Here is a 26,154-nt window from a genome sequence, read left to right as displayed (position 1 = left end):
TTATGGATGGTGCTCCTTTGCATATGAACATGCAGTACTCTTCACCTCTCTCAGTATATAATTAAAGTGGGTGAGGTTGCACACTAGCTTGTAAGACTGCACCAATTTCCCCAAATGAATGATGGTACAAACCGGTTTTACTCACTGTAGTGAAGTGCTTGCTAAAATGTACAAACACAGCCCAGTGCTTGGTAACTCCTGACAGGTGATTCATACTTTCTGTATTCTTCAGAAGAGTAAGCCTTGTGTGCGGGGTTTACTGTTGTATTATTCATGGCTAAGTGCCAGCACAGCTCCCAGCTGCTAGCATCAGGCACTTGAATATCTGTATATATTTATGTATATTGCATATAAAGTGTTCCATGTCCTCGCACGCATTGGGAAATTATTCTAATATTCATAATAATCCAGAAGGATTCTATAATGCAGAAGTCATTGAGTTATTGCATGTCTTTCCTAAGCAGGATTGGCAGAGGCATTCACAGTCATTTCTACGGTTACTTGTCCATAGGATTTCACAAGACCTTTACCCCAATCAGAAGGTGTGGTGCACAGAGAGAATGGCTTTCCAGAATGGTGTTTGATCTTCCTTGGAAAAAGAACAAGCATTTACAATGCAATGGTCTCGGCATCATTAAAGGTAGAGCTATTGGCATTGCTCATGACATTTCTTTTTTTTTTTAAAATCATCAATGGCATTGTCATTTACATTGCCGATAGCTTAATCGTTAAATAAATGGCATTGTCATTTATAATGCCAATAGCTACACCCTACACAAAGCCACCCTCACACAGACAGTGCCACCCACACATAGAGCCAACTACAAAAAAAATAAATGGCATTGTCATTTACATTGGCAATAGCACAATCAGGGGGGCAGAGGCAAGAAAAATGGCACAATTAGGGGAGCAGAGGCAAGAAAAACTAGTGCAATCAGGGGGCAGAAGGCAAGAAAAACGAGTGCAATCAGGGGCGGAAGGCATAAAAACCAGCACAATCAGGGGAGCAGAGGCAAGAAAAACTAGTGCAATCAGGGGGCAGAAGGCAAGAAAAAACTAGTGCAATACGGGGGCAGAAGGCAAGAAAAACTAGTGCAATCAGGGGGCAGAAGGCAGGAAAAACGAGTGCAATCAGGGGGCAGAAGGCAAGAAAACGAGCACAATCAGGGGGCAGAGGCAAGAAAAATGGTACAATCAGGGGAGCAGAGGCAAGACAAATGGCAAAATCAGGGGAGCAGAGGCAAGAAAAATGGCACAATTAGGGGAGCAGAGGCAAAAAAATGGCACAATCAGGGGAGCAGAGGCAAGAAAAACACAAGAAAAATGGCACATTTAGGGGAGCAGAGGCATGAAAAACGAGTGCAACCAGGGGGCAGAAGGCAAGAAAAAAACCAGTGCAATCAGGGGGAAGAAGGCAAGCAAAACGAGTGCAATCAGGGGGCAGAAGGCAAGAAAAACGAGTGCAATCAGGGGGCAGAAGGCAAGAAAACGAGCACAATCAGGGGAACAGAGGCAAGAAAAACAAGTGCAATCAGGGGGCAGGAGGCAAGAAAAACACAAGAAAAATGGCACATTTAGGGGAGCAGAGGGAAGAAAAACGAGTGCAACCAGGGGGCAGAAGGCAAGAAAAAAACGAGTGCAATCAGGGGGAAGAAGGCAGGAAAAACGAGTGCAATCAGGGGGCAGAAGGCAAGAAAAAAACGAGTGCAATAAGGGTGCAGAAGGCAAGAAAAACGAGTGCAATCAGGGGGCAGAAGGCAAGAAAACGAGCACAATCAGGGGGGCAGAGGCAAGAAAAATGGCACAATCAGGGGAGCAGAGGCAAGAAAAATGGCACAATCAGGGGAGCAGAGGCAAGACAAATGGCACAATTAGGGGAGCAGAGGCAAGAAAAATGGCACAATCAGGGAAGCAGAGGCAAGAAAAACACAAGAAAAATGGCACATTTAAGGGAGCAGAGGCAATAAAAACGAGTGCAATCAGAGGCAGAAGGCAAGGAAAAAACGAGTGCAATAAGGGGGCAGAAGGCAAGAAAAACTAGTGCAATCAGGGGGCAGAAGGCAGGAAAAACGAGTGGAATCAGGGGGCAGAAGGCAAGAAAACGAGCACAATCAGGGGGCAGAGGCAAGAAAATGGCACAATCAGGGGAGCAGAGGCAAGACAAATGGCACAATCAGGGGAGCAGAGGCAAGAAAAATGGCACAATTAGGGGATCAGAGGCAAGAAAAATGGCACAATCAGGGGAGCAGAGGCAAGAAAAACACAAGAAAAATGGCACATTTAGGGGAGCAGAGGGAAGAAAAACGAGTGCAACCAGGGGGCAGAAGGCAAGAAAAAAACGAGTGCAATCAGGGGGAAGAAGGCAGGAAAAACGAGTGGAATCAGGGGGCAGAAGGCAAGACAAACTAGTGCAATCAGGGGGCAGAAGGCAGGAAAAACGAGTGGAATCAGGGGGCAGAAGGCAAGAAAACGAGCACAATCTGGGCAGAGGCAAGAAAAATGGCACAATCAGGGGAGCAGAGACAAGACAAATGGCACAATCAGGGGAGCAGAGGCAAGACAAATGGCACAATTAGGGGAGCAGAGGCAAGAAAAATGGCACAATCAGGGGAGCAGAGGCAAGAAAAACACAAGTAAAATGGCACTTTTAGGGGAGCAGAGGGAAGAAAAACGAGTGCAACCAGGGGGCAGAAGGCAAGAAAAAAACGAGTGCAATCAGGGGGAAGAAGGCAGGAAAAACGAGTGGAATCAGGGGGCAGAAGGCAAGACAAACTAGTGCAATCAGGGGGCAGAAGGCAGGAAAAACGAGTGGAATCAGGGGGCAGAAGGCAAGAAAACGAGCACAATCTGGGCAGAGGCAAGAAAAATGGCACAATCAGGGGAGCAGAGACAAGACAAATGGCACAATCAGGGGAGCAGAGGCAAGAAAAATGGCACAATTAGGGGAGCAGAGGCAAGAAAAATGGCACAATCAGGGGAGCAGAGGCAAGAAAAACACAAGAAAAATGGCACATTTGGGGAGCAGAGGGAAGAAAAACGAGTGCAACCAGGGGGCAGAAGGCAAGAAAAAAACGAGTGCAATCAGGGGGAAGAAGGCAAGCAAAACGAGTGCAATCAGGGGGCAGAAGGCAAGAAAAACGAGTGTAATCAGAGGCAGAAGGCAAGAAAAAAACGAGTGCAATAAGGGGGCAGAAGGCAAGAAAAACTAGTGCAATCAGGGGGCAGAAGGCAGGAAAAACGAGTGGAATCAGGGGGCAGAAGGCAAGAAAACGAGCACAATCAGGGGGCAGAGGCAAGAAAAATGGCACAATCAGGGGAGCAGAGGCAAGACAAATGGCACAATCAGGGGAGCAGAGGCAAGAAAAATGGCACAATTAGGGGATCAGAGGAAAGAAAAATGGCACAATCAGGGGAGCAGAGGCAAGAAAAACACAAGAAAAATGGCACATTTAGGGGAGCAGAGGGAAGAAAAACAAGTGCAACCAGGGGGCAGAAGGCAAGAAAAAAACGAGTGCAATCAGGGGGAAGAAGGCAGGAAAAACGAGTGGAATCAGGGGGCAGAAGGCAAGACAAACTAGTGCAATCAGGGGGCAGAAGGCAGGAAAAACGAGTGGAATCAGGGGGCAGAAGGCAAGAAAACGAGCACAATCGGGGCAGAGGCAAGAAAAATGGCACAATCAGGGGAGCAGAGACAAGACAAATGGCACAATCAGGGGAGCAGAGGCAAGACAAATGGCACAATTAGGGGAGCAGAGGCAAGAAAAATGGCACAATCAGGGGAGCAGAGGCAAGAAAAACACAAGAAAAATGGCACATTTGGGGAGCAGAGGGAAGAAAAACGAGTGCAATCAGGGGGCAGAAGGCAAGAAAACGAGCACAATCAGGGGGCAGAGGCAAGAAAATGGCACAATCAGGGGAGCAGAGGCAAGACAAATGGCACAATCAGGGGAGCAGAGGCAAGAAAAATGGCACAATTAGGGGATCAGAGGCAAGAAAAATGGCACAATCAGGGGAGCAGAGGCAAGAAAAACACAAGAAAAATGGCACATTTAGGGGAGCAGAGGGAAGAAAAACGAGTGCAACCAGGGGGCAGAAGGCAAGAAAAAAACGAGTGCAATCAGGGGGAAGAAGGCAGGAAAAACGAGTGGAATCAGGGGGCAGAAGGCAAGACAAACTAGTGCAATCAGGGGGCAGAAGGCAGGAAAAACGAGTGGAATCAGGGGGCAGAAGGCAAGAAAACGAGCACAATCTGGGCAGAGGCAAGAAAAATGGCACAATCAGGGGAGCAGAGACAAGACAAATGGCACAATCAGGGGAGCAGAGGCAAGACAAATGGCACAATTAGGGGAGCAGAGGCAAGAAAAATGGCACAATCAGGGGAGCAGAGGCAAGAAAAACACAAGTAAAATGGCACTTTTAGGGGAGCAGAGGGAAGAAAAACGAGTGCAACCAGGGGGCAGAAGGCAAGAAAAAAACGAGTGCAATCAGGGGGAAGAAGGCAGGAAAAACGAGTGGAATCAGGGGGCAGAAGGCAAGACAAACTAGTGCAATCAGGGGGCAGAAGGCAGGAAAAACGAGTGGAATCAGGGGGCAGAAGGCAAGAAAACGAGCACAATCTGGGCAGAGGCAAGAAAAATGGCACAATCAGGGGAGCAGAGACAAGACAAATGGCACAATCAGGGGAGCAGAGGCAAGAAAAATGGCACAATTAGGGGAGCAGAGGCAAGAAAAATGGCACAATCAGGGGAGCAGAGGCAAGAAAAACACAAGAAAAATGGCACATTTGGGGAGCAGAGGGAAGAAAAACGAGTGCAACCAGGGGGCAGAAGGCAAGAAAAAAACGAGTGCAATCAGGGGGAAGAAGGCAAGCAAAACGAGTGCAATCAGGGGGCAGAAGGCAAGAAAAACGAGTGTAATCAGAGGCAGAAGGCAAGAAAAAAACGAGTGCAATAAGGGGGCAGAAGGCAAGAAAAACTAGTGCAATCAGGGGGCAGAAGGCAGGAAAAACGAGTGGAATCAGGGGGCAGAAGGCAAGAAAACGAGCACAATCAGGGGGCAGAGGCAAGAAAAATGGCACAATCAGGGGAGCAGAGGCAAGACAAATGGCACAATCAGGGGAGCAGAGGCAAGAAAAATGGCACAATTAGGGGATCAGAGGAAAGAAAAATGGCACAATCAGGGGAGCAGAGGCAAGAAAAACACAAGAAAAATGGCACATTTAGGGGAGCAGAGGGAAGAAAAACAAGTGCAACCAGGGGGCAGAAGGCAAGAAAAAAACGAGTGCAATCAGGGGGAAGAAGGCAGGAAAAACGAGTGGAATCAGGGGGCAGAAGGCAAGACAAACTAGTGCAATCAGGGGGCAGAAGGCAGGAAAAACGAGTGGAATCAGGGGGCAGAAGGCAAGAAAACGAGCACAATCGGGGCAGAGGCAAGAAAAATGGCACAATCAGGGGAGCAGAGACAAGACAAATGGCACAATCAGGGGAGCAGAGGCAAGACAAATGGCACAATTAGGGGAGCAGAGGCAAGAAAAATGGCACAATCAGGGGAGCAGAGGCAAGAAAAACACAAGAAAAATGGCACATTTGGGGAGCAGAGGGAAGAAAAACGAGTGCAACCAGGGGGCAGAAGGCAAGAAAAAAACGAGTGCAATCAGGGGGAAGAAGGCAAGCAAAACGAGTGCAATCAGGGGGCAGAAGGCAAGAAAAACGAGTGCAATCGGGGGGCAGAAGGCAAGAAAACGAGCACAATCAGGGGAGCAGAGGCAAGAAAAACAAGTGCAATCAGGGGGCAGGAGGCAAGAAAAATGAGTGCAATCAGGGGGCATAAGGCAAGAAAAAAGAGAGCAATCAGAGGGCAGAAGGCAAAAAAACGAGCACAATCAGGGGAGCAGAGGTAAGAAAAACTAGTGCAATCAGGGGGCAGAAGGCAAGAAAAACGAGTGCAATCAGGGGGCAGAAGGCAAGAAAACAAGCACAATCAGGGGGGTAATCAGGGGGTTTGGATGGGGGAAAAGGGAAATAGAGGTGGTTGTCAGGCCATGGGTAAAACATTGTGATGAAAAGTGAAGGGCCAGTTAGGAAAAATAATTTTGGTTTGGAAGTCTGGTGGGAGGTTTTCTATAACATGGGGGGAGAGTTAAGGGAGGCCAATGCTTGTGGGGGGGTCATAGAGGTACTAGGCAAACTGGGGCGGGCACTATTGGAGGCAGTGAGTTAGGGTGGGAAGTTAAGCTTGGGAATGCATAAGTATTTAACTAAGTGGGGTGAGTAGTAGTAGAAAGTGTTTAGCAAAACCATATCCTACCACTGTACATTTGTTAGGTGCATGTTGCCCTGTGGTGAGACGTAGGCAAAAGAAAAAAATTGGGTGTGGCACTGACCAGCCTTGTTCAAATGTAGGGGCAGGAGGTGGACAGTGGTTATGAATCAAAGGCCTGGAGGGAGAAACCAAGGGAAGTCATTGATTTAGGTGCATGCTAGGAACCTACGGGCTGGTTTCTGGTGTCAAGCTGGAGAAAGTGTACGTGGCACGTAGTATTTTTATGGACCTGAAGCTCTTTGCGACGTGGGCGAGAATCAGAACAGGCTCCAGGTGTCCTCTCCTAGGGAACGGGTTTCGGATGGGGGTGTTGAGGGCACTAGTCAACAGCGAGTAGTTGTGTCTAAGCTGAACACCAGTTGACAGAGGAGACAACAACCCACATCCTTCTAGCCCCCCCCTCCCCTTCGTACTCACCGCTCTGCTCCCCCAGGCAGACCAGCTTGAACTTGCGCAGCGGATTCCCGAAGTCTCCTCCGGCGGACATGGCGCTGCGGCGGGTGGGGACAGAAGGGGCGGGGTAAAATTAGACGGAAAATACACAGGGAAGGGAGCAGCCTCCCCAGAGAGCCCTGGCTGCGAGTCCTGCACGGCCTGGAGCTGTGTTCCGGAGTCCTGGGTGCGTGGCAGGGGGCGCTGCTCGGGCTCCTCTCCCAGCTGCCGCTGCTGCTCGGGCGCCGTGTCTCACTGCAGCTTCAGACCCTCCCTGCGCGACCTCTCACACACACTCAACGCAGGCACGCCGCGCAGCTGACTGACGGTAGGCCTGGCGGAAGGAGCGCGTCAGCTGTTTGCTTGCCCGCAGGAAAAAAAGAGTTAATACACGATTCACTGACTTAGCATTATTAGCAGCTAAAAGGCAGATAACCCATAATCGGAAGAACAATTCGAGTCAAACGCATCGCAGTTGGCTGCCCGAGCTGAAACACTGAGCGAAGGTAGAGGGCACACTGCTACAGATAGAGGAACATGCTACAGATAGAGGTATAAGACCACCTGACTTTGAAAGGGTTTAGGTTTATTTACAGGCGACCTAGAAAGTCGCAGGAGACACCCTCATACACTACATGGGAAGTCAAAGCCCAGAAGTGGGGTAGGATGAAAATCTCACACCAAACCTTTGACTGACACGGACAAAGACACGGACGGTGGGAAAAAGACACAGCGGGGAACGAGATGCGGGAGGGGGACGGGAACAAAGAGACGGACAGTGGGAGGGGGGCAGAAAAAATACGGCGGGAAACGAGGACAGCCGCAGCCTACCTCATCTTAAGGAGCAGGAAAATGGTGGCCGCAAAGCTCCGAGCATTTTCGGATTCGGGGGCGTGTTTTGGTGTTCTGAGTGACGGATGACGTCACAGGTGGAAAGAACGCCAAAAACACGCCTCCGAATCCGAAAAAGCCGGGGCTTGATAGGAGTGATGCCCCTTTCCTCCAATGGCTGGTCTCCATTTAGGAAGCCAGCCAATGGAGGAGAGGTGGATGAGAGAGGCGGGTTCAAGCCCCGTCTCAAAAACATTAAATCTCCGACCAAAGACTGCGCAAGCGCAGCCTTTAGGTCCTCGACCTAAAAAGCTAAAAGGGTGGGGAGGAATAGTTGGTATGAAAGTGTCAAAGGAGATGGGGGGTCCGTAAAGGACTCACACACCCAGACAGGTGTCATGCTTCATTATAGTGCATGCTCCTCGGCGGGCCGGTGCTGCAATGTCCTACAGGACCCCTTCGGAGATCGATGATCTTTTTTTCCAAAGCTGTATGTAAAATGGGGGTGTAGGGCCATCAAGTGTAGATTGGTGCAGTGATGTGTTTGTGTGTAAAAATGGTGTTGTTAAAATAGACTAAGTAGTCTCTAAAACAAGTTTTAATAGGTGAGACTATTTGTCTGATTAAAAAAGTGGTGGCTAGCAGTAGAGGCAATGATCTCTGGTAACTATAAAAAAGTCAAAAGGTCACATGTTTCTTGTTGTGTCTGTCAAAAATGATCAGATGGCAATTCGTCAGAGCCGAAAAAATACTCATCTACACAATGGTTGGAATCCGGGCTAGTGTCAAGGATAATCCAATCACAAATAAACTTAATTGGGGTGTACCTTTTTAGAATGATTCTGAAAAGAGGACCCAATTAGGATGGCTATTAAGCCTCCTCGAGTGGGGGCAGAGTAAATGATAGTTTAGCGCGAGAGATGTAGTGAAGGATGCAAGGCACAACCTACCAAATCTCTTCCGCCTCAGGAGAGTGTCAGCCCGATGAGGAGCACATCCTATGATGAAGCATGACACCCATATGGGTATGTATGGGCCCCAGTTCCTAATTAAAATGACCCCTGTCCATCTCCTTAGACACTTCCCCATCAACTATTCTCCCCCCCTTTTTTTTTCTTTTTCTAAGGAACTGCATACCTGTGTTGATATATCAGAATGGTTAGCTCAACAGCCCATGGAGGCACCTTCGCTATTGGAGCAAAAGGCAAATAGTGAGCAGCAACTGACAGTTTTGCAGTAGAGGGTTTAACGTTCAATTAAACAGTTGACTAGGAAGTCACCAGGTGTTGGCATATATATTTTGACAGGAATTTTAGGAGCAGTAGACCATGAACTTTTGAGTGATGTCTTACAGATATGCTTATAAAGAGGCTTAGGAGTCAAACTGGAAGTCTAAGGAATGAAAGAAAAAAAAGCTAACCTTTTGTCTGAACCTTAGAAACAGGCTCAGGAGGGTCCCTTCATCACCTAAGAAGTCAAAGGCAGACTTTGTTTTAGTGCTCTTTATTTCCACTTTGCAAACAAGACGTCCAATGCTGGAGAACTAATATTTACACATGACTGTCTTTTATTTTCCTTTTAAAAATTCATTTGAGCATTTTCAATATTCAGATTTTTTTATTATAACATTAACTAGTACTTCATCTCACAGGTCTGTAGTTTATTAGCAGCAAACACCAGTTGTCACTATTAACCTGCACTGTTAATCTTATGGATTCAAGTACCAAGCCACTGACTGATTTCCTATCTTTTCTGTAGAACCTGTTCCCTTCTCTGTTACCAACCTCAAATCCAATACCTGGTTGGCTTTCTCACAGTTAAGCCATAAAGCCCACTGTTTAATTACTGGAACCCCCTCACCTAAATATTGTACTAATTAGGAAGATTTTCATATTTTTAGCAAAGTTTTAAAAAAGGTAGAAAGCTTTACAAAAAGTCTATATAGGTGATGGAAAGTATAACTCCGTAGCAAACATGAGGGTCCTTCATCACTGTAAAGACGGCCAACAAACAGCAAAAATAGCAACATTAATATGGGTTGCTTTAAAAGTCAAATGTTATGATTGCATACATACCTGTAAGAACTCGACTGTTTTCTCTGGAAGTTTTGTACCAATGAATTGAAGAGTTTCTTTGTGGAAATTACTTCGCAGATGTGTTTGTATTTCTTCCTCTGAAATGGTGCGGAACTTGCAGACTGAGCAGGTGAATTGAATTCTGGGACAGAGATGCATTAAAATGCATTAAAACTGGGGCAGGGATGCAATAAAATATGAAACTATAATGCAGTAATGTATTTACTCTTATCCCCCAAACTAAGTTTTTTAATGTGCAAGTTCTGACAGTCGAGATAAAACCAAGCACTGTGTATGCATTTTGTAAAGAATTTTTAATCTACTCAATGTCCCATCCTCTATCTCAGATCAGACTGTGCAAAACGACTGAATTCTCCCCTCTTGGGTTTTAAACTGCATTCACTCCACAATCCCATTCCCATTGCGACAGGAAGTTACTGTACAAAGCGTTCCACACCTTCAACAAAGCACACAATGGATTTGATTTCCAAGATCTTGTGCTGTGGAGTTTACAACTTATAATTAAGAACCCAGTTCCAACTTTGGTTGCTTAAAAAAGATTTTATTTCACTGAAATCTAATTTATCAATTCAAAGAAAGGCTTCCGAGAGCACTGAAACCCAACATGCCCACTAAACTGAGGTAAAACTTAACCTGCATTGAAAGAACTTACAACACCCTACATGCATGGATTGCTTTGCTGTGAAGTCATAAGGTAAGAAAACCTACGCTTTGTTTTAAGCATGCCTCAAGCCATAATAACCAATCCAAATTATGAAAACTATTAGGGAACCCCTTTACAAAGTGAAGAATCTTCAATCGGTATAATGAATGAAATATCTTTCAGAAGGGAAGGTTACCTTTCTATCAACCTTGTTTTCTATTATGTGAATCTTTAATGAACTAATGAATACTGGATATCTCTTCCTATTTGCAGGTTATCACATCCAACACAAAGGTCAACTCCCTTAATGTATATGCATAATAATAAAGATGCCTCCTGGTGGAGAAGTTGCTTACCTGTAACCATAGTCCTACATCGTGGGAATCGACATTCAATTCATGAATGATAAGGGCTCGATTTTAACGGGCCTGCAAGATTTGGTGTTATTTATCGCACCCAATGAAATCAAATAACCAAACCAGGGGGTTCGGAATTCACCATGTCCAATAAATAGCAGCAATGATGAGTTTGTGCCTACAATTGCAGATTTCAGTGATTTCTACACCAAAGTCTGCATATTTGGATATTTCTGGGGTCTTTTACCTAATACATTTTGGCAGAATTTGAACTGGCAAACTGTAAACCGTGAAGATGTGAAGTTTATACTATTACTTGCAATGACAATCCCTCAGCAAACAGGTCCCTGCATAGCTGCAATTTAAGAACAAATTTGTTATCAATCCTTCTATCGCTCTCCAAACCAAGGGTTCTTACATCACGCAGAGAGGCTGAGGCAGTTAGTGCTTATGAACATTAAAATGCATTCCATCATGGAAACACCACCAAATTTATAAGCACTGGAATATCTTTCCCAATGACAGTATGCACCAGCACATTGTAGTCCTTTCATCGTTAGCGGTTTCTATGTATTTTATGATATATTTATACATCATAAGGGTAGTGAAAGGGCTAATAGAAAACAATTAAATTATCTGCAAAAAGAATTCAATAAGAGACGATCTGATCAACGTCCTTACTCCATCGCCATAGAGCAAGGACGTCGATCAGATCGTCTTCAGTCGTATAAATTATGCTGTGCCCCGGATTGCCTGATTCGTTCAGCAAACTCTTGCCACACACACAGGCCTGAATATTACGTCCCATGGTTGGTCTGGGCACCACCGTCATGGTTTCTACTGAATAACGGGATTTTTCCTTGGTTGGCTTTTGCCACTTTACGGACATTGGTGTAACTAGGTTTTGGACTCCAATTGAGCATTGCAAGATTGATGAGGGTCACTTCACCTGTCCCCTTGTCCTGATGAAGATCTGCATGGCTGAGGTATTATAGTCCCTCGGTTGCTGATAAGCCAGATCGAAACGTCAACGCTATCCCCTATTTCACGATTTACAGACGTTTATGAGCTGATTAATGTAAGCTCAAATAAGTTGATAATTCTGTTAATCTAACTCTTTCTTGAATAATTGGTCCAGGACCATTGTTTCTTTATAATAACCTATACCCAGGGACCATTTGGGAATACCCAATTGTTTATAATGGTTAGGATAAAATAGCCACCATTACGCCAAGAGCATAACAGAACCGTCTAATCACCGGAATCCGTTCAACCCGATCATCAATACAATGGTAACAACCATCAAGCAGGACAATTTATAAGATTATGCTCTCCTACCTATATACCCCTAATATAACACCATTTATTTTTTTAAATAAACCAGGTATTTTACGATCCTTAACCGCTAAACGAGCGTCATCTTAAAATGGTGAAATGCTTAATGAAAGGTACATATAGCTGAAGAGAGGGTACTATTACCTAGAATACATTAGATGTTGATTAGTATGTGGATGCTCCAAAAGTGCTCAAAAGATGTGCCATTGCTCAGAAAACAGGTGGTGTGAATAAATATATCAGTACCGAGCTTAAAACATGATGTAACTCACACCATAGTCATTTACATAAATACTTTTTACGCATCGAGGATTACATGAAACTTCTTGCAACAATGCTTAAGTTACTCATATCACTGTCTGACATATTGAACTGTCCCTAGTAGCTATTTACACATTGAGAATCTAATTGCGTCACGTGAACTTTCATAGATGATACCATGTTACTTAACAAAAATCTTTTGTCTGCGTGGGGTATATAAGGGATGTTTTTAAATTCTCGTTATGCTCGCGTCACTCCACTGAATCCTTGATTAAAGAAAGCCGGCCATTTCAAATCTGTCATCGAGCCCATAATGTACTACGGTATTCGACTTTTTTTTATCCAAAATGCCTCACGCTTCAGGATTTTTTTTTTAATTATCTGTGCCTTGGCAAATAGGCACTTGCTCATTAATTTGGAACTTAAATTGCGCAATGGCATGGCGATTCTGTTCCCAATGTACGGCAAGGCTGGAGTTGATGTTTTTATTTCTAATTTTACTTTTGTGCTCCGATAAACGCATTTTTTCTCGGTTTTCCCGACGTATAATAGCCCACAAGGACATTTTATGGAGTGAACAAGATTTTGGGAATTGCAATCTGTCATTTGAGTTAATCTAATGGGTTCTCCAGTTCTTGGATGCAATAGTATTTCTCCAGGCATGGCATTGTAACAGTGAATACAGTTCCAACATTTTTTTGATTCTGCCTTGACCGCAGGTGATCTTTTTCTTTTTTTAGTTGATAAAAGGTATTTTAGATTCCGTGCTCTCGTATATGCAAACAGTGGCTTATCATGAAACAAATAGTTAAAATCGGATTCTGATTCCAGTAATTCCCAACGTTTGCAGATACTCTTTTTATTAATCCATCTGGAAGCTGTAGAGTACTTCGACACAAAGACTACATTTTGGGTTTCTTCTGTAGAAGATCTTCTCTACGGGCAACTAAGGCCCGGTCAATGTGTTGGTCCAGTAATTCTTCTGGATATCCTTTGGCCATGTAATTCATTTTCGTGTTTCCAGGATCTCCTTGCATGTGTTAATTTCAGATGACATTCTACGAGTTCTAAGAAATTGAGATACTAGGAAGTGTTGGATAAGTGATGGTAGATGAAAACTTCCAAACACAATGAATTGTTCTTCTCAGTGGGCTTTTTAAACAGCTGTGTGATGATTTGATCTACACGTCTAAAAACGCTAGTCTACTTTACTGAATGGTGTGTGTAAATTGTATCCTGGGATCCTTTGAATTTAATATCCCAATATTTTCAATCAGTGATTCTTCTGAATTTTTCCAGAACAAAAATATGTCATCAACGAATCTCCGGAGGATTACTAGTCCCTCTTTTTAGATTGGATTTGTCAGAATATGATTGTGCTGAAATTTACCCATAAACGTATTCACATAAGCCGGTGCACCGGGAAACTACATTGTTGTTCTGTTTAGTGGAAAAAATATTCTTTATTCCATTCAAAGTAACTGTGCTGTAAACAAACATCAAGTAGTTCTACAATGAAGCTTTTAGAGGTGTCAAAATCCTGTTGCCTAAGTAAAGCCCATTCTACTGCCTCGAGGTCGGTTGAGTGTGGTATCGAGGTATAAAGAGATACCATATTGTGCATAAAAGCCAATCTTCAGATACCGGTTTCCAGATGAGGCAGGAAGCAGGAGCAGAGAGGAACCAGGCGAGACGAGAGGGACCACGAGGAGAGAGAGGTAAGTGGGGCTGTGTAGTTTTCAGGGTCATGCAGGGGGGTAGTGCTTAAGGTTGTAGTGTTGTGTTTGTGTAGTGTAGTGTACAGTAGTGTAATTGTGTTTAGGGTAGAGTGGGGGTTGTGAAGGGTAGTGTTCAAGAGTAGGTAGCGTACAGGAGTGGGGGTAGGGGCAGGGTCATTCTTGGGGTAGTGTTTTAGGGTTAGGGTAGTGTTGTAGTGTTGGTGCAGTGGAGGGTAGTGTTTTGGGTTTAGGGTAGTGTAAGGGGGTTGTGAAGGGCAGTGGATCAGTGTAGGGGATGGACTGGGGGTTGGGGTATGGTCGTGTTTTAGGGATTAGGGTAGTGTGTAGGGTATTGTTATAGAGTTTAGGGTAGTGTCGGGGGTCGTGTGGGGTAGTGCTTCATTGTAGAGGATGACTTGGGGTAGGGTTGTGTTGAAGTTAGTGTTTTAGGGTTTAGGGTAGTGTCGGGGGGTCATGCAGGGTAGTGTTAGAGTGTAGGATTAGGAATGGGGGTAGGGGAGGACGTGTAGGGTAGTGTAGTGGTGTTTGTGAAGTGTAGGGTAGTGTTTTAGGGTAGTGTAGTAGTGTATGTGTAGTGTAGGGTAGTGTTTAGGGTAGTGTAGGGTTTGAGGGTTAGGGTAGTTTGTCATATAAATAGTTAATGAAAATGTGTATATGGAAGGATTTTATTTGATAAAAATGACAATATGCTGGTACAATTTAGTTTGAAAAGATATTGTTTTTAAAACATTAAGCAAACTTCAATTGTTAAAAAAATGTTTTAGGCGTATGCGTGGGACCCCGGAAACACTATATAATATGTGCCCCACATATATGTCTGGTATCCGCCCTGTTGGAAGGAGGAAGGGAGCAGCTGAGGTATTTACCTCTCCTGGGCTATTTGCGGACCGCATCACGCCCCTGCACATCGAATCCTGACGACAGTGGCTGTGGCAGTATGGGGGACTCGAGGAGAGACTTGTAGTGCAGACCTTCGGCAAAGTGTGTCATCGTGCCTGCTAACCTATAGGGGTGCCGCAAGTTACTGTCCATCCCCGTATTTTCCACCAACCTGCTTTGCTGCCACACGGCATTCTGGGTGTTGCAGTCCAGGGACATGGACGGGCTGCAACAGGTGAGCGCGATCAGTAATGGAGGAGGAGCGGCCCCAGTCTAACAACTTCAAAGGCAGCAGGATGTACTGTGACGGTGTCACATGGGTCCGGTGTTGGGCGCTGAGGAAGAGAATGCCCGAAATGCATTCGCCGCCACCGAAGTTGAAGTTTGCACAATAAAGCTTCACCAAACTGACCCCTGGGTTCCTGCTTCTTTCTTTCGAGGGAGAAAACCATACAGACATTTCTACGTTGGCCAGCAACGCAGTTCAGGAAATCCCTGCCACGCTCTTGGGTCCAGACCACAACTGGCATGCCTCACGGCACACCCTTTGGTTCGGCTTGAACACTGTCTGGTATCTGCCCTGTTGGAAGGAGGAAGGGAGCAGCTGAGGTATTTACCTCTCCTGGGCTATTTGCGGACAGCATCACGCCCCTGCACATCGAATCCTGACGACAGTGGCTGTGGCAGTATGGGGGACTCGAGGAGAGACTTGTCGTGCAGACCTTCGGCAAAGTGTGTCATCGTGCCTGCTAACCTACAGGGGTGCCGCAAGTTACTGTCCATCCCCGTATTTTCCACCAACCTGCTTTGCTGCCACACGGCATTCTGGGTGTTGCAGTCCAGGGACACGGACGGGCTGCAACAGGTGAGCGCGATCAGTAATGGGGGAGGAGCAGCCCCAGTCTAACAACTTCAAAGGCAGCAGGATGTACTGTGACAGTGTCACATGGGTCCGGTGTTGGGCGCTGAGGAAGGGAATGCCCGAAATGCATTTGCCGCCACCCAAGTTGAAGTTTGCACAATAAAGCTTCTCCGAACTGACCCCTGGGTTCTTGCTTCTTACTTTCGAGGGAGAAAACCATACAGACATTTCTACGTTGGCCAGCAACGCAGTTCAGGAAATCTCTGCCACGCTCTTGGGTCCAGACCACAACTGGCATGCCTCACGGCACACCCTTTGGTTCGGCTTGAACACTGTCTGGTATCCGCCCTGTTGGAAGGAGGAAGGGAGCAGCTGAGGTATTTACCTCTCCTGGGCTATTTGCGGACCGCATCACGCCCCTGCACATCGAATCCTGACGACAGTGGCTGTGGCAGTATGGGGGACTCGAGGAGAGACTTGTCGTGCAGACCTTCGGCAAAGTGTGTCATCGTGCCTGCTAACCTATAGGGGTGCCGCAAGTTACTGTCCATCCCCGTATTTTGCACCAACCTGCTTTGCTGCCACACAGCATTCTGGGTGTTGCAGTCCAGGGACATGGACGGGCTGCAACAGGTGAGCGCGATCAGTAATGGGGGAGGAGCGCCCCCAGTCTAACAACTTCAAAGGCAGCAGGATGTACTGTGACGGTGTCACATGGGTCCGGTGTTGGGCGCTGAGGAAGGAAATGCCCGAAATGCATTCGCCGCCACCGAAGTTGAAGTTTGCACAATAAAGCTTCTCCGAACTGACCCCTGGGTTCCTGCTTCTTTCTTTCGAGGGAGAAAACCATACAGACATTTCTACGTTGGCCAGCAACGCAGTTCAGGAAATCCCTGCCACACTCTTGGGTCCAGACCACAACTGGCATGCCTCACGCACACCCTTTGGTTCGGCTTGAACACTGTCTGGTATCCGTCCTGTTGGAAGGAGGAACGGAGCAGCTGAGGTATTTAACTCTCCTGGGCTATTTGCGGACCGCATCACGCTCCTGCACATCGAATCCTGACGACAGTGGCTGTGGCAGTATGGGGGACTCGAGGAGAGACTTGTCGTGCAGACCTTCGGCAAAGTGTGTCATTGTGCCTGCTAACCTATAGGGGTGCCGCAAGTTACTGTCCATCCCCGTATTTTCCACCAACCTGCTTTGCTGCCACACGGCATTCTGGGTGTTGCAGTCCAGGGACACGGACGGGCTGCAACAGGTGAGCGCGATCAGTAATGGGGGAGGAGCGGCCCCAGTCTAACAACTTCAAAGGCAGCAGGATGTACTGTGACAGTGTCACATGGGTCCGGTGTTGGGCGCTGAGGAAGGGAATGCCCGAAATGCATTTGCCGCCACCGAAGTTGAAGTTTGCACAATAAAGCTTCTCTGAACTGACCCCTGGGTTCCTGCTTCTTTCTTTCGAGGGAGAAAACCATACAGACATTTCTACGTTGGCCAGCAACGCAGTTCAGGAAATCCCTGCCACGCTCTTGGGTCCAGACCACAACTGGCATGCCTCACGGCACACGCCCTTGGTTCGGCTTGAACACTGTCTGGTATCCGCCGCCCTGTTGGAAGGAGGAAGGGAGCAGCTGAGGTATTTACCTCTCCTGGGCAATTTGCGGACCGCATCACGTCCCTGCACATCGAATCCTGACGACAGTGGCTGTGGCAGTATGGGGGATTCGAGGAGAGACTTGTCGTGCAGACCTTCGGCAAAGTGTGTCATCGTGCCTGCTAACCTATAGGGGTGCCGCAAGTTACTGTCCATCCCCGTATTTTCCACCAACCTGCTTTGCTGCCACACGGCATTCTGGGTGTTGCAGTCCAGGGACATGGACGGGCTGCAACAGGTGAGCGCGATCAGTAATGGGGGAGGAGCGGCCCCAGTCTAACAACTTCAAAGGCAGCAGGATGTACTGTGACGGTGTCACATGGGTCCGGTGTTGGGCGCTGAGGAAGGGAATGCCCGAAATGCATTCGCCGTCACCGAAGTTTGCACAATAAAGCTTCTCTGAACTGACCCCTGGGTTCCTGCTTCTTTCGAGGGAGAAAACTATATATATATATATATATATATATATATATATATATATATATATATATATATATATATATATATATATATATATATATATATATATATATATATATATATATATATATATATATATATATATATACATACATATACACAGCCTACGGATACCAGAAAACCCTGCAAGATGCTAACATTGTAACGTCCACTACAGGGAATGCTTAAAAGGAATTAACAATCACCTGGTCTCCAAAGCTGAAGCCGTTTGGTGTCAGAAGATTATTTCCCCCGAAGAAGGCCGAGTGGATTGTGGCCGAAATGCATTGGGACAAGAACTTTAACCTAAAGCCTTGAATAAATAATGAAAATTGCGATGCAGTGCGACTCATTTCTTTCCCAGTCGGGGAAGGTGTCAAGATGTTATTTACGGCGTTGTCCAGCCGCGGAGTCACACACCTTTTGAAGAGCGCCAGACCTGCCCGAAAAAGGACATTTGTGTAAGCAGCAGAAAAGCTACAGGGCAGTGGCCGCCACCAGAAACTGGATTCTGGTAAAAGTCCCTATCACGCATGAAAGAGGCATGCGGGGAGTATCGTGAAATTACTTCAAGGCAAAAACAGACATCATCCCTTTAAATGGTATGCAGCCTACGGATACCAGAAAAGCCTGCAAGATGCTAACATTGTAACACCCACTAGAGGGAATGCTTAAAAGGAATTAACAATCACCTGGTCTCCAAAGCTGAAGCCGTTTGGTGTCTGAAGATTATTTCCCCCGAAGAAGGCCGAGTGGATTGTGGCCGAAATGCATTGGGACAAGAACTTTAACCTAAAGCCTTGAATAAATAATGAAAATTGTGATGCAGTGCGACTCATTTCTTTCCCAGTCGGGGAAGGTGTCAAGATATATATAAATATATATATCCATGAAAGAATACTTGGACAGCATCATTAATTATGAGAAATTGATCCTCAAATGGCACAACAGAGGAATGCTTTCGCAGCAGGAGTACAAATTTCTAGAGGTCTCGTACCCAAGATTACCGACCTTCTACCACCTGCCGAAGGTGCACAAAGATGCAGAGAAACCACCTGGGCGTCCGATAATCTCCTCCATTGGTGGGCTACTTGAGAAAATGTCACGATTCATCGATTTTTATCTTTTCCCATTTGTCGAGGAACTTCCCTCCTACACCAGAGACACTAAAGACTTCCTGCGTTACATCGAAAGGAGCCCATGGGAGTCTGATTTCCTTATGGTCACTCTAGACATAGCTAGTCTATACACTAGCATTTCGCATGATCAAGGCATAGACGCAATTCACCAGATTTTAAAACAACGACCATTGAGATTCATCCACCACAGTGAAATGTTGATTGAATTGCTGCAATTTTGCCTGTTTAACAAAATTTTTATATTTCAGGAGCAGATATACAGGCAAAAAAGTGGGACGGCCATGGGAGCCTGCTTCGCCCCCAGCTACGAGAACTTGTTCGTTGGCTGGTGGGAGAAGCGGGCTGCCTGGTCGGACTCCTGTGATCACTGGGTTGAAAAAACCATTTTGTGGAGACGATCCATTGACGATCTCTTTATAGTCTGGCGAGCAAGTGAGGAATCAGTTTTAGGTTTAAAGCATTTTTATTAAGACAAAAAAACATGGGGGAGGGGAATAGGAGGTTAAGGTTACATACAGCACAGTAAAGGAAGAAGTGCATCTCAGGAGCGTTGGCGAAAAGTAGTCTGGTGGTCCAGAAGAAAAATACAGCAAATGTGAGGCAAATAAGCAATCCGTGTGACCCTCGCATGCACCTCAACACCCCATCTAAGCCGAGCGCGGATAGCCATCAGCGACTCATCAAAGCACAACCCAGTCCCTCCGATCCCCCCACCCCCAATAAAAAAGAGAGAAAGAAAACAACACCCCAACTCCCCCATCCAATGGCCCCGTACTAGGATAACCCGCCCCAATCAGCCCACACCCCATCCCCTAAGATCCTGTCCCCCGTGCAGTCTAATCCACCGGGGTCGTCGGTGGCGTCAGCTTAAGAAGTCGAAGGTACCTTGGGCAGGTGAGCTCCCGGAATTCCGTGGACAGTAGTGCTAGGAAGGGTTGCCATAGCTCCTCAAATTGATCTACATCCCCAGCCACCGTGAGCGACATCTTCTCCATTCCCAACACCTGCCAGAGCCTATGCAACCAACCCGTAATGGAGGGGACAGTGGTGGTGCGCCAGTGGACAAGAATGTTCTGGACCGCTGAGCCCAGCGCAATTGCAATCTGTCTACCCCTGCGGGACTTCAACGGATACATTAGATCATTGGGAAGGCCTAGCACAACATACCCTGGGAAGCGCGGCAGCTCAATCTCAAAGTGCTTGTCCACCTCATCCAAAACCTCCTTCAATAAGCGGTCAGCACCGGGCAAGCCCAAAGAATGTGTGAGAGGGTACCCTCCTGTCCGCATCCCCGCCAGCACCCCTTGTCAGTGTGTCTATGCATTTCATACAGCCTCTCCGGGGTGTAGTACCAGTAAGTAGACACCTTAGTAAAGGTCTCCGTAAGTCCCGTGTGATATGCTGAGTGCAGCGCCCGATATGCAATTTTGTCCCACTCCTTATGGCTGAGTGTCCTACCCAATTCTCTGTGCCAGCGCTCCCTCCCCGGGTTATAATAGTGGAACGTCGGGGGCTGAAGGAATTTATACAAATCGGTAATCAGCTTGGCATCCGAGGTCCGAGTCACCAACCACCGCTCATACGGTGTGATTTGGCGAGCAGCGGTGTCGCGCACCTGGGGATGGAGAGCCCAGTGTCGGACCTGCATATATCGCAGTCTGTCCATCTCCGTCAGGCCGAATTCCTGCCGAAGTTGTTGAAAAGGAATCACGCCTTCCGGCCCATAGATCTGGAAAAGCGCCCTACAGCCCGCGCTCACCCAATGGGAGAAGGCTCCCGGCTCCATCCCTGGGGAGAAGTCCGGGTTACCCACTATGGGTGTGAACGGCGAGGGGAAGGTGGTCAGGTCATGAGCCTCGCAAACGAGGAATCAGTTTTGGATTACATCAAGTATCTTAACAGCAATACATTGAATTTGAGGTTCTCTGGGGAGATTATTGCGAGTGAAGTCACTTACCTAGATGTTAGGGTTTTCATAACCGATGGACGTATGCAGACGTCACTGTTTAGAAAACCCACAGCGGGTAAATCAGTGCTTCATGCACGCAGTAACCACCCGAGCAATCTAAAAAACAGTATCCCCTATGGGGAACTTCTGCGTAAAAAAAGAAACAGCTCCAGACCTGAGAATTTCGTAGAAGCAGGCACAGATTGTCTCAAAAGATTCAGAGAGCGTGGCTACAAGGAGAAAGTGTTGAAGGAGGCATGGAAAAAGGTAGAGACTGTTAGCAGGACAGAGCTCATTAAGGAATCCCCTCAGAAGAACATTACAGGCAATAACAACCTTAGACTCATTACCAACTTCTCCAATGCAGCCAAGAGTCTTAAGAAAATCATGTACTCTAATTGGAGTATATTGAAATCAGACCCTATCATTGGCCGGGATATCTCTTCTTATCCAACCATGACTTTCCGTAAGACCAGATCACTCAAAGACCATTTAGTCCAAAGCCATTTACCACCTATCAGTAAAGGCATTCAGGGACTTACAGGCTTCTACCCATGCAGCAAATGCAAAGCCTGTGCGGATAGCAAGAAGTTCACAACTTATTCCATACCAGGAAGAGTAGAGCCCATTAAAATCAAGAAATTTATGAACTGCCTCACACCTTTTGTTGTCTACTGCCTAAGCTGCCCTTGTGGCCTTAGGTATGTGGGCAGCACGATTAATCCTGCCAAGATGCGCATATTAGAACACCAGAGGGCCATACAGAATAAAGATGTGAATTACCCCGTAGCACGACATTTCCAACTACACCATGACAGCAATCGTAGACTCTTGCAGTACTTCTGCTTAGATCATGTTGCCAGGGACCCGCGTGGCGGTGATAGAGAGAAATGTTTGAGGAGACTTGAGTCTCGTTATATCATTGACCTGGCCAACAAAACCCCTTTGGGACTCAACATGGGGGGAGGAACTTAGGGTTCACTTGTAAATATTGCACTGGCATCAGAGCTTTTGTTTCTTATTAATTTTGCATAATTTAGGATTTTTAGTCACCTGTTTTTTGGACCACTACTAACCCTTACAATTTATTGATTATTTATCTGTTGGGTTTGTCGCACTTGATTCTGTGTAAATATGAGTTGTTTCCGTTCCTCTTTTTCTAAATGCCCATATAGGACTTTATTAAGTGTTCCATCTAGCTATAATGAATTGTAACCTCATTTCACTGTGAGCTCTTATAGAGCTTTATTTCCAACATTGGTCATTAACCAGGTTGGTATCATTTGAAACTATATCCATTAGAGATTGCTAGATCCTAACAGAATTGTACAGAAATACGGAACGACAGCAGTATGAATTTGTAAATAGTGCGAGACTGACAGTTAATGTCCCACATGCATTTTGGGAGTGTCTATTTATGTTTCTTTTTCCATATTACCTAAATTGCCTGTATAATTATCATGGCTTAAACTGTGTAGAATGGTCAATGAATTACATGAAATTATTATTTGTGTCATTCAGAATTTAGTGTTTTAACAAATTTACGCCATGCCTGACATTAAGATGGCGTTTAGTGGTGACATTGCCCACGTGATCGCAGTATTCTTTTCTTTTTGTATTTAAATGCTTAGCGTCATGGCGGCCGCCTTACACTGACGAAGGTGTACCGCTGAAACGCGTATGTGCTTTATTTTTTGTGCTAAATAAATCCGACTGGAGGATTTAACCCCCCGCGAGTGCTGGTCGTTATTTCTTGGAGCTTGCAAATAAAGCGTGTTACCTGCCCTGAAATCCCTCTCTGCCCTCTTCTTTTGAGGGATTTTTCGCCATGTTTACTGCGCTTGCCAGGGGCGCAGCACAAAGGACCTTGCTACACTAAGTGACCCGAACTTATACTGGCACCACGCTGCTCTCAGCGTCATTGGGATCGAGGAATCGATATGTTCGGAGTCCGCCAGGAACTACAGGCTGGTATGGGTGGACTGAGGTATTTTATCTCTATTGGGCGTGATGTCTCCATTTTGACAGCCCCTGCTCAATCGCGGACCTGTGAGGACTGGCTGTGGCAGTACGAGGGGACTCAGGACAGCAGCCGTGGACGACTTCTTGCTCTGAGGTTCCCATCACCACTCACCTGCAGGCAAGCACCGACCTACTGTCTTTACTCACTCTCCCACGCCACCAACTCAATTTTGCCGATACAGTGCTTTCTGGGACATGAAGTTCAACGTATTCACCATGAGCTTCCACAGGTGTGCTGACAGCATTAGGGGGAGGAGATTAGGGTGCGAGCATGTATTTCAAACAGGATTGAGTCAATTGGAGAAGGACTCGCTACAGTGCAGGGCGCTGAGGAAGGCAGTTTTGCCGAAATGCATTCGCCTCCACTGGGACAATTGGAATAAAGCGTGTTACCTGCCCTGATATCCCTTCTGGCCTCTGATTTCTTCTTTTGAGGGATTTTTCGATATAGATATATATATATATATATATATATATATATATATAGATATATATATATATATATATATATTCACTGAAAAAACCATAGGTTTCACACCAGTTATACTTAGTAATTAGCATTTAAAAAACCTATTAAATTCCCTGAAAAAAACATAGGTTTCACACCAGTTATAGTAAGCTGGAAATTTTACTGACATAAAACCATTGAAATTCCCACGTTATAGTTAGTTGGACTCACTATAACTTGCGCGCCTGCAATGCACTGCTGATGACGTCACATATTACATCACTCATGACATGGTCAGTGATATCACTCATGACATCACTGATGACACCATCCAGTGAATGTGTGTCTTTCTGAAATATAAATATGTTTTATATATGTATTTGTAAAGGTCGATGGACGAATAAATGTTTAAATAAGTGTGTAAATGGATGTTTATTTTTAATAAAATATTGATTGGTTAACTGGCTTATAAAGTGTATCTTAGTAAATACATATATTAGCGAGTAATTTTTAAATATTTTAAATATATGTATCAGTGTTTCACTTTGTGTATAAGTGGATGCATGGGTTGGTGACTGACTCACTGTTTGTATGTGTTTTTAAGACAGCGTATGTGCAGGACTGTATGGGTGGATGAGTGTGAATATGTGTGTGTTAGTGAGTGAATGCCTGCCTCACTAGTGTGTTTATGAGTAACTACATATGTTTTAATCTAGTATATGTGAGTATTGATGTATATAAGTGAGTAAATGCGAGAGTGAGAGATTGAAAGAGTTCCTGTTTAAATAAGTATGTGTTTCTATAAGTGATTGTTTAAGAGAGTAAGTATGTGTAAGTTTCCTTAGAAGTAATGTACTAGTGTGTGTATAGCTGTATATGCAAATAAATGGATGTTCAATAGTTTATTTGCATGTGTGAGTAACTTTTGGATGACTGTTGGTGTGTAACAGGATGTAAATGTGTATCACTACATATGATGAGCGAGTATATGTATGAGTGACTATATAGAACTGTTTCTGAATGAGAGGATGTGTATATAGATGGAGGAATTACTGAATTGGTTGTTGTAACTGGTATGGGTATCTCAATTTTTTTGAAAATGTTAGTTCCTATTTTTGAATATGTGTTTCAAGGGTTACATTACACCCAAAGGAGGTCTGTCAGTCTGTCACAAGGATGGTGTCATCAGTGATGTCATGAGTGATGTCACTGACCATGTCATGAGTGATGTCATATGTGACGTCATCAGCAGTGCATTGCAGGCGCGCAAGTTACAGTGAGTCTAACTAACTATAACGTGGGAATTTCAATGGTTTTATGTCAGTAAAATTTCCAGCTAACTATAACTGGTGTGAAACCTATGGTTTTTTCAGTGAATTTAATAGGTTTTTTAAATGCTAATTCCTAACTATAACTGGTGTGAAACCTATGGTTTTTTCAGTGAATTTCATAGGTTTTTTAAATGCTAATTCCTAACTATATATAAGGCCCCAAACCTATGTTTTTTTCAGTAAATTTCTAAATTTTGTTAATAGCAAATGTCTATAGCTATGAAATGTAATATTTTCGAAAATGAATGAATCCTACATTATATTTGTATTTAAAACAATTTTTTTAATTTATATTTATTTATTTATTTTGCCCTGGAGCGCTCCCGGGGCGTGCCCCGGTGAGCGCCCCGAAAAGCGTAGTCTTTTGAAGCGCCCCAGGGTGCGCTCCGGAGAGCGTCCCGTTAGTGCTATTGCCGCGAACGAAAACAACATCATGACGTATCGCGTAGCCGCGTCCACGTGATACGCACAGCGTAAGCGCACCCGGAAGCACTCGAGCGAATACGATCACGCAATGTAAACATCCGACGCGCTTACGCGACGCGACCCGGGGCGCGCCCGCGGGCGCGTCGCGTAAGCACGTCGGGTCATGTGACCTGAAAATAACACTTTTAATTGGTGCAGAACAGTTTTGGTTTCATAATGATGAAATCCCTAGTCTTGTGACCTGATAATAACACTTCTCATTGGTTCAGGACATTTTATTTTCCAAATGATGAAAGACCCCACCTTTTTTCCTTATTCTGACTTTGTCCTTTGACTGAGGAAGACCTGTTTTGAAATCTTTTAGGTATATTTTGTACTTTGAAATGGCTACAGTTGCAGCATCAGCTGGAGCATCTCCACCACCACCACCACCACCAAGAGGACCACCACAACATCACATTGGTGGTCAAGAAGAAGAGGAGGAGGAAGAAGAGGAGGAGGGGACGAGGAGGAGGTGGCTGGAAGAACACAATACCCCATACCAACCCAAGCCACACATTATATGGGAGTTTTTTTCCATCCCTGAGGGAAAAAAGAAAGTGAATGCGGCAAAGGTGACTTGCCTTATCTGTGACACGGAACTCTCAAGGGGTAACCCAAATAAAAAATATTCATTTGGGAACAATACCATGATAAGGCACATGCAGCGCAAGCACCCTAACAACTATGCTGCCGCAGAAATGAGAGAACTGGCCAGCAACTCTCCCCAATCTACACCCAGCACCTCCAAACGAAAACAACCCACTCCATCGGGACCAGAAACAAGGGAGACAATCCCTTGCATTCAACCACGATTTGGAGAATTTAGGGTCACCTGTATTTTTTGTGGTAAGACCATCTCCTATGGTGAGCAAAGCCTAAAGCTCATCCTCCTTGCTGTTGAAAACCACAATTGCCCCAAAAAACCC

General features: G+C 45.5%; 1 protein-coding gene across 2 annotated transcripts in view; it reads right to left on the bottom strand.

Annotated features, from left to right (window-relative positions):
• AKAP8 (A-kinase anchoring protein 8) overlaps window positions 1-26,154 on the bottom strand; it is an 895,754-nt gene that overhangs the window by 320,630 nt on the left and 548,970 nt on the right. For both annotated transcript variants that reach the window (XM_086960773.1, XM_086960782.1), the window contains exon 10: window positions 9,660-9,801. In XM_086960773.1, coding sequence (XP_086816899.1) covers window positions 9,660-9,801 — 142 coding nt within the window. The remainder of the gene's footprint in view (window positions 1-9,659; window positions 9,802-26,154) is intronic.

This window comes from Lissotriton vulgaris, chromosome 1_1 (genome assembly GCF_964263255.1).
Source record: "Lissotriton vulgaris chromosome 1_1, aLisVul1.2, whole genome shotgun sequence".
In the NCBI taxonomy this organism is placed as follows: Eukaryota; Metazoa; Chordata; class Amphibia; order Caudata; family Salamandridae; genus Lissotriton; species Lissotriton vulgaris.
Note: the sequence above shows the minus strand (reverse complement) of the source record. Positions and strands in the feature narration are given on the sequence as shown.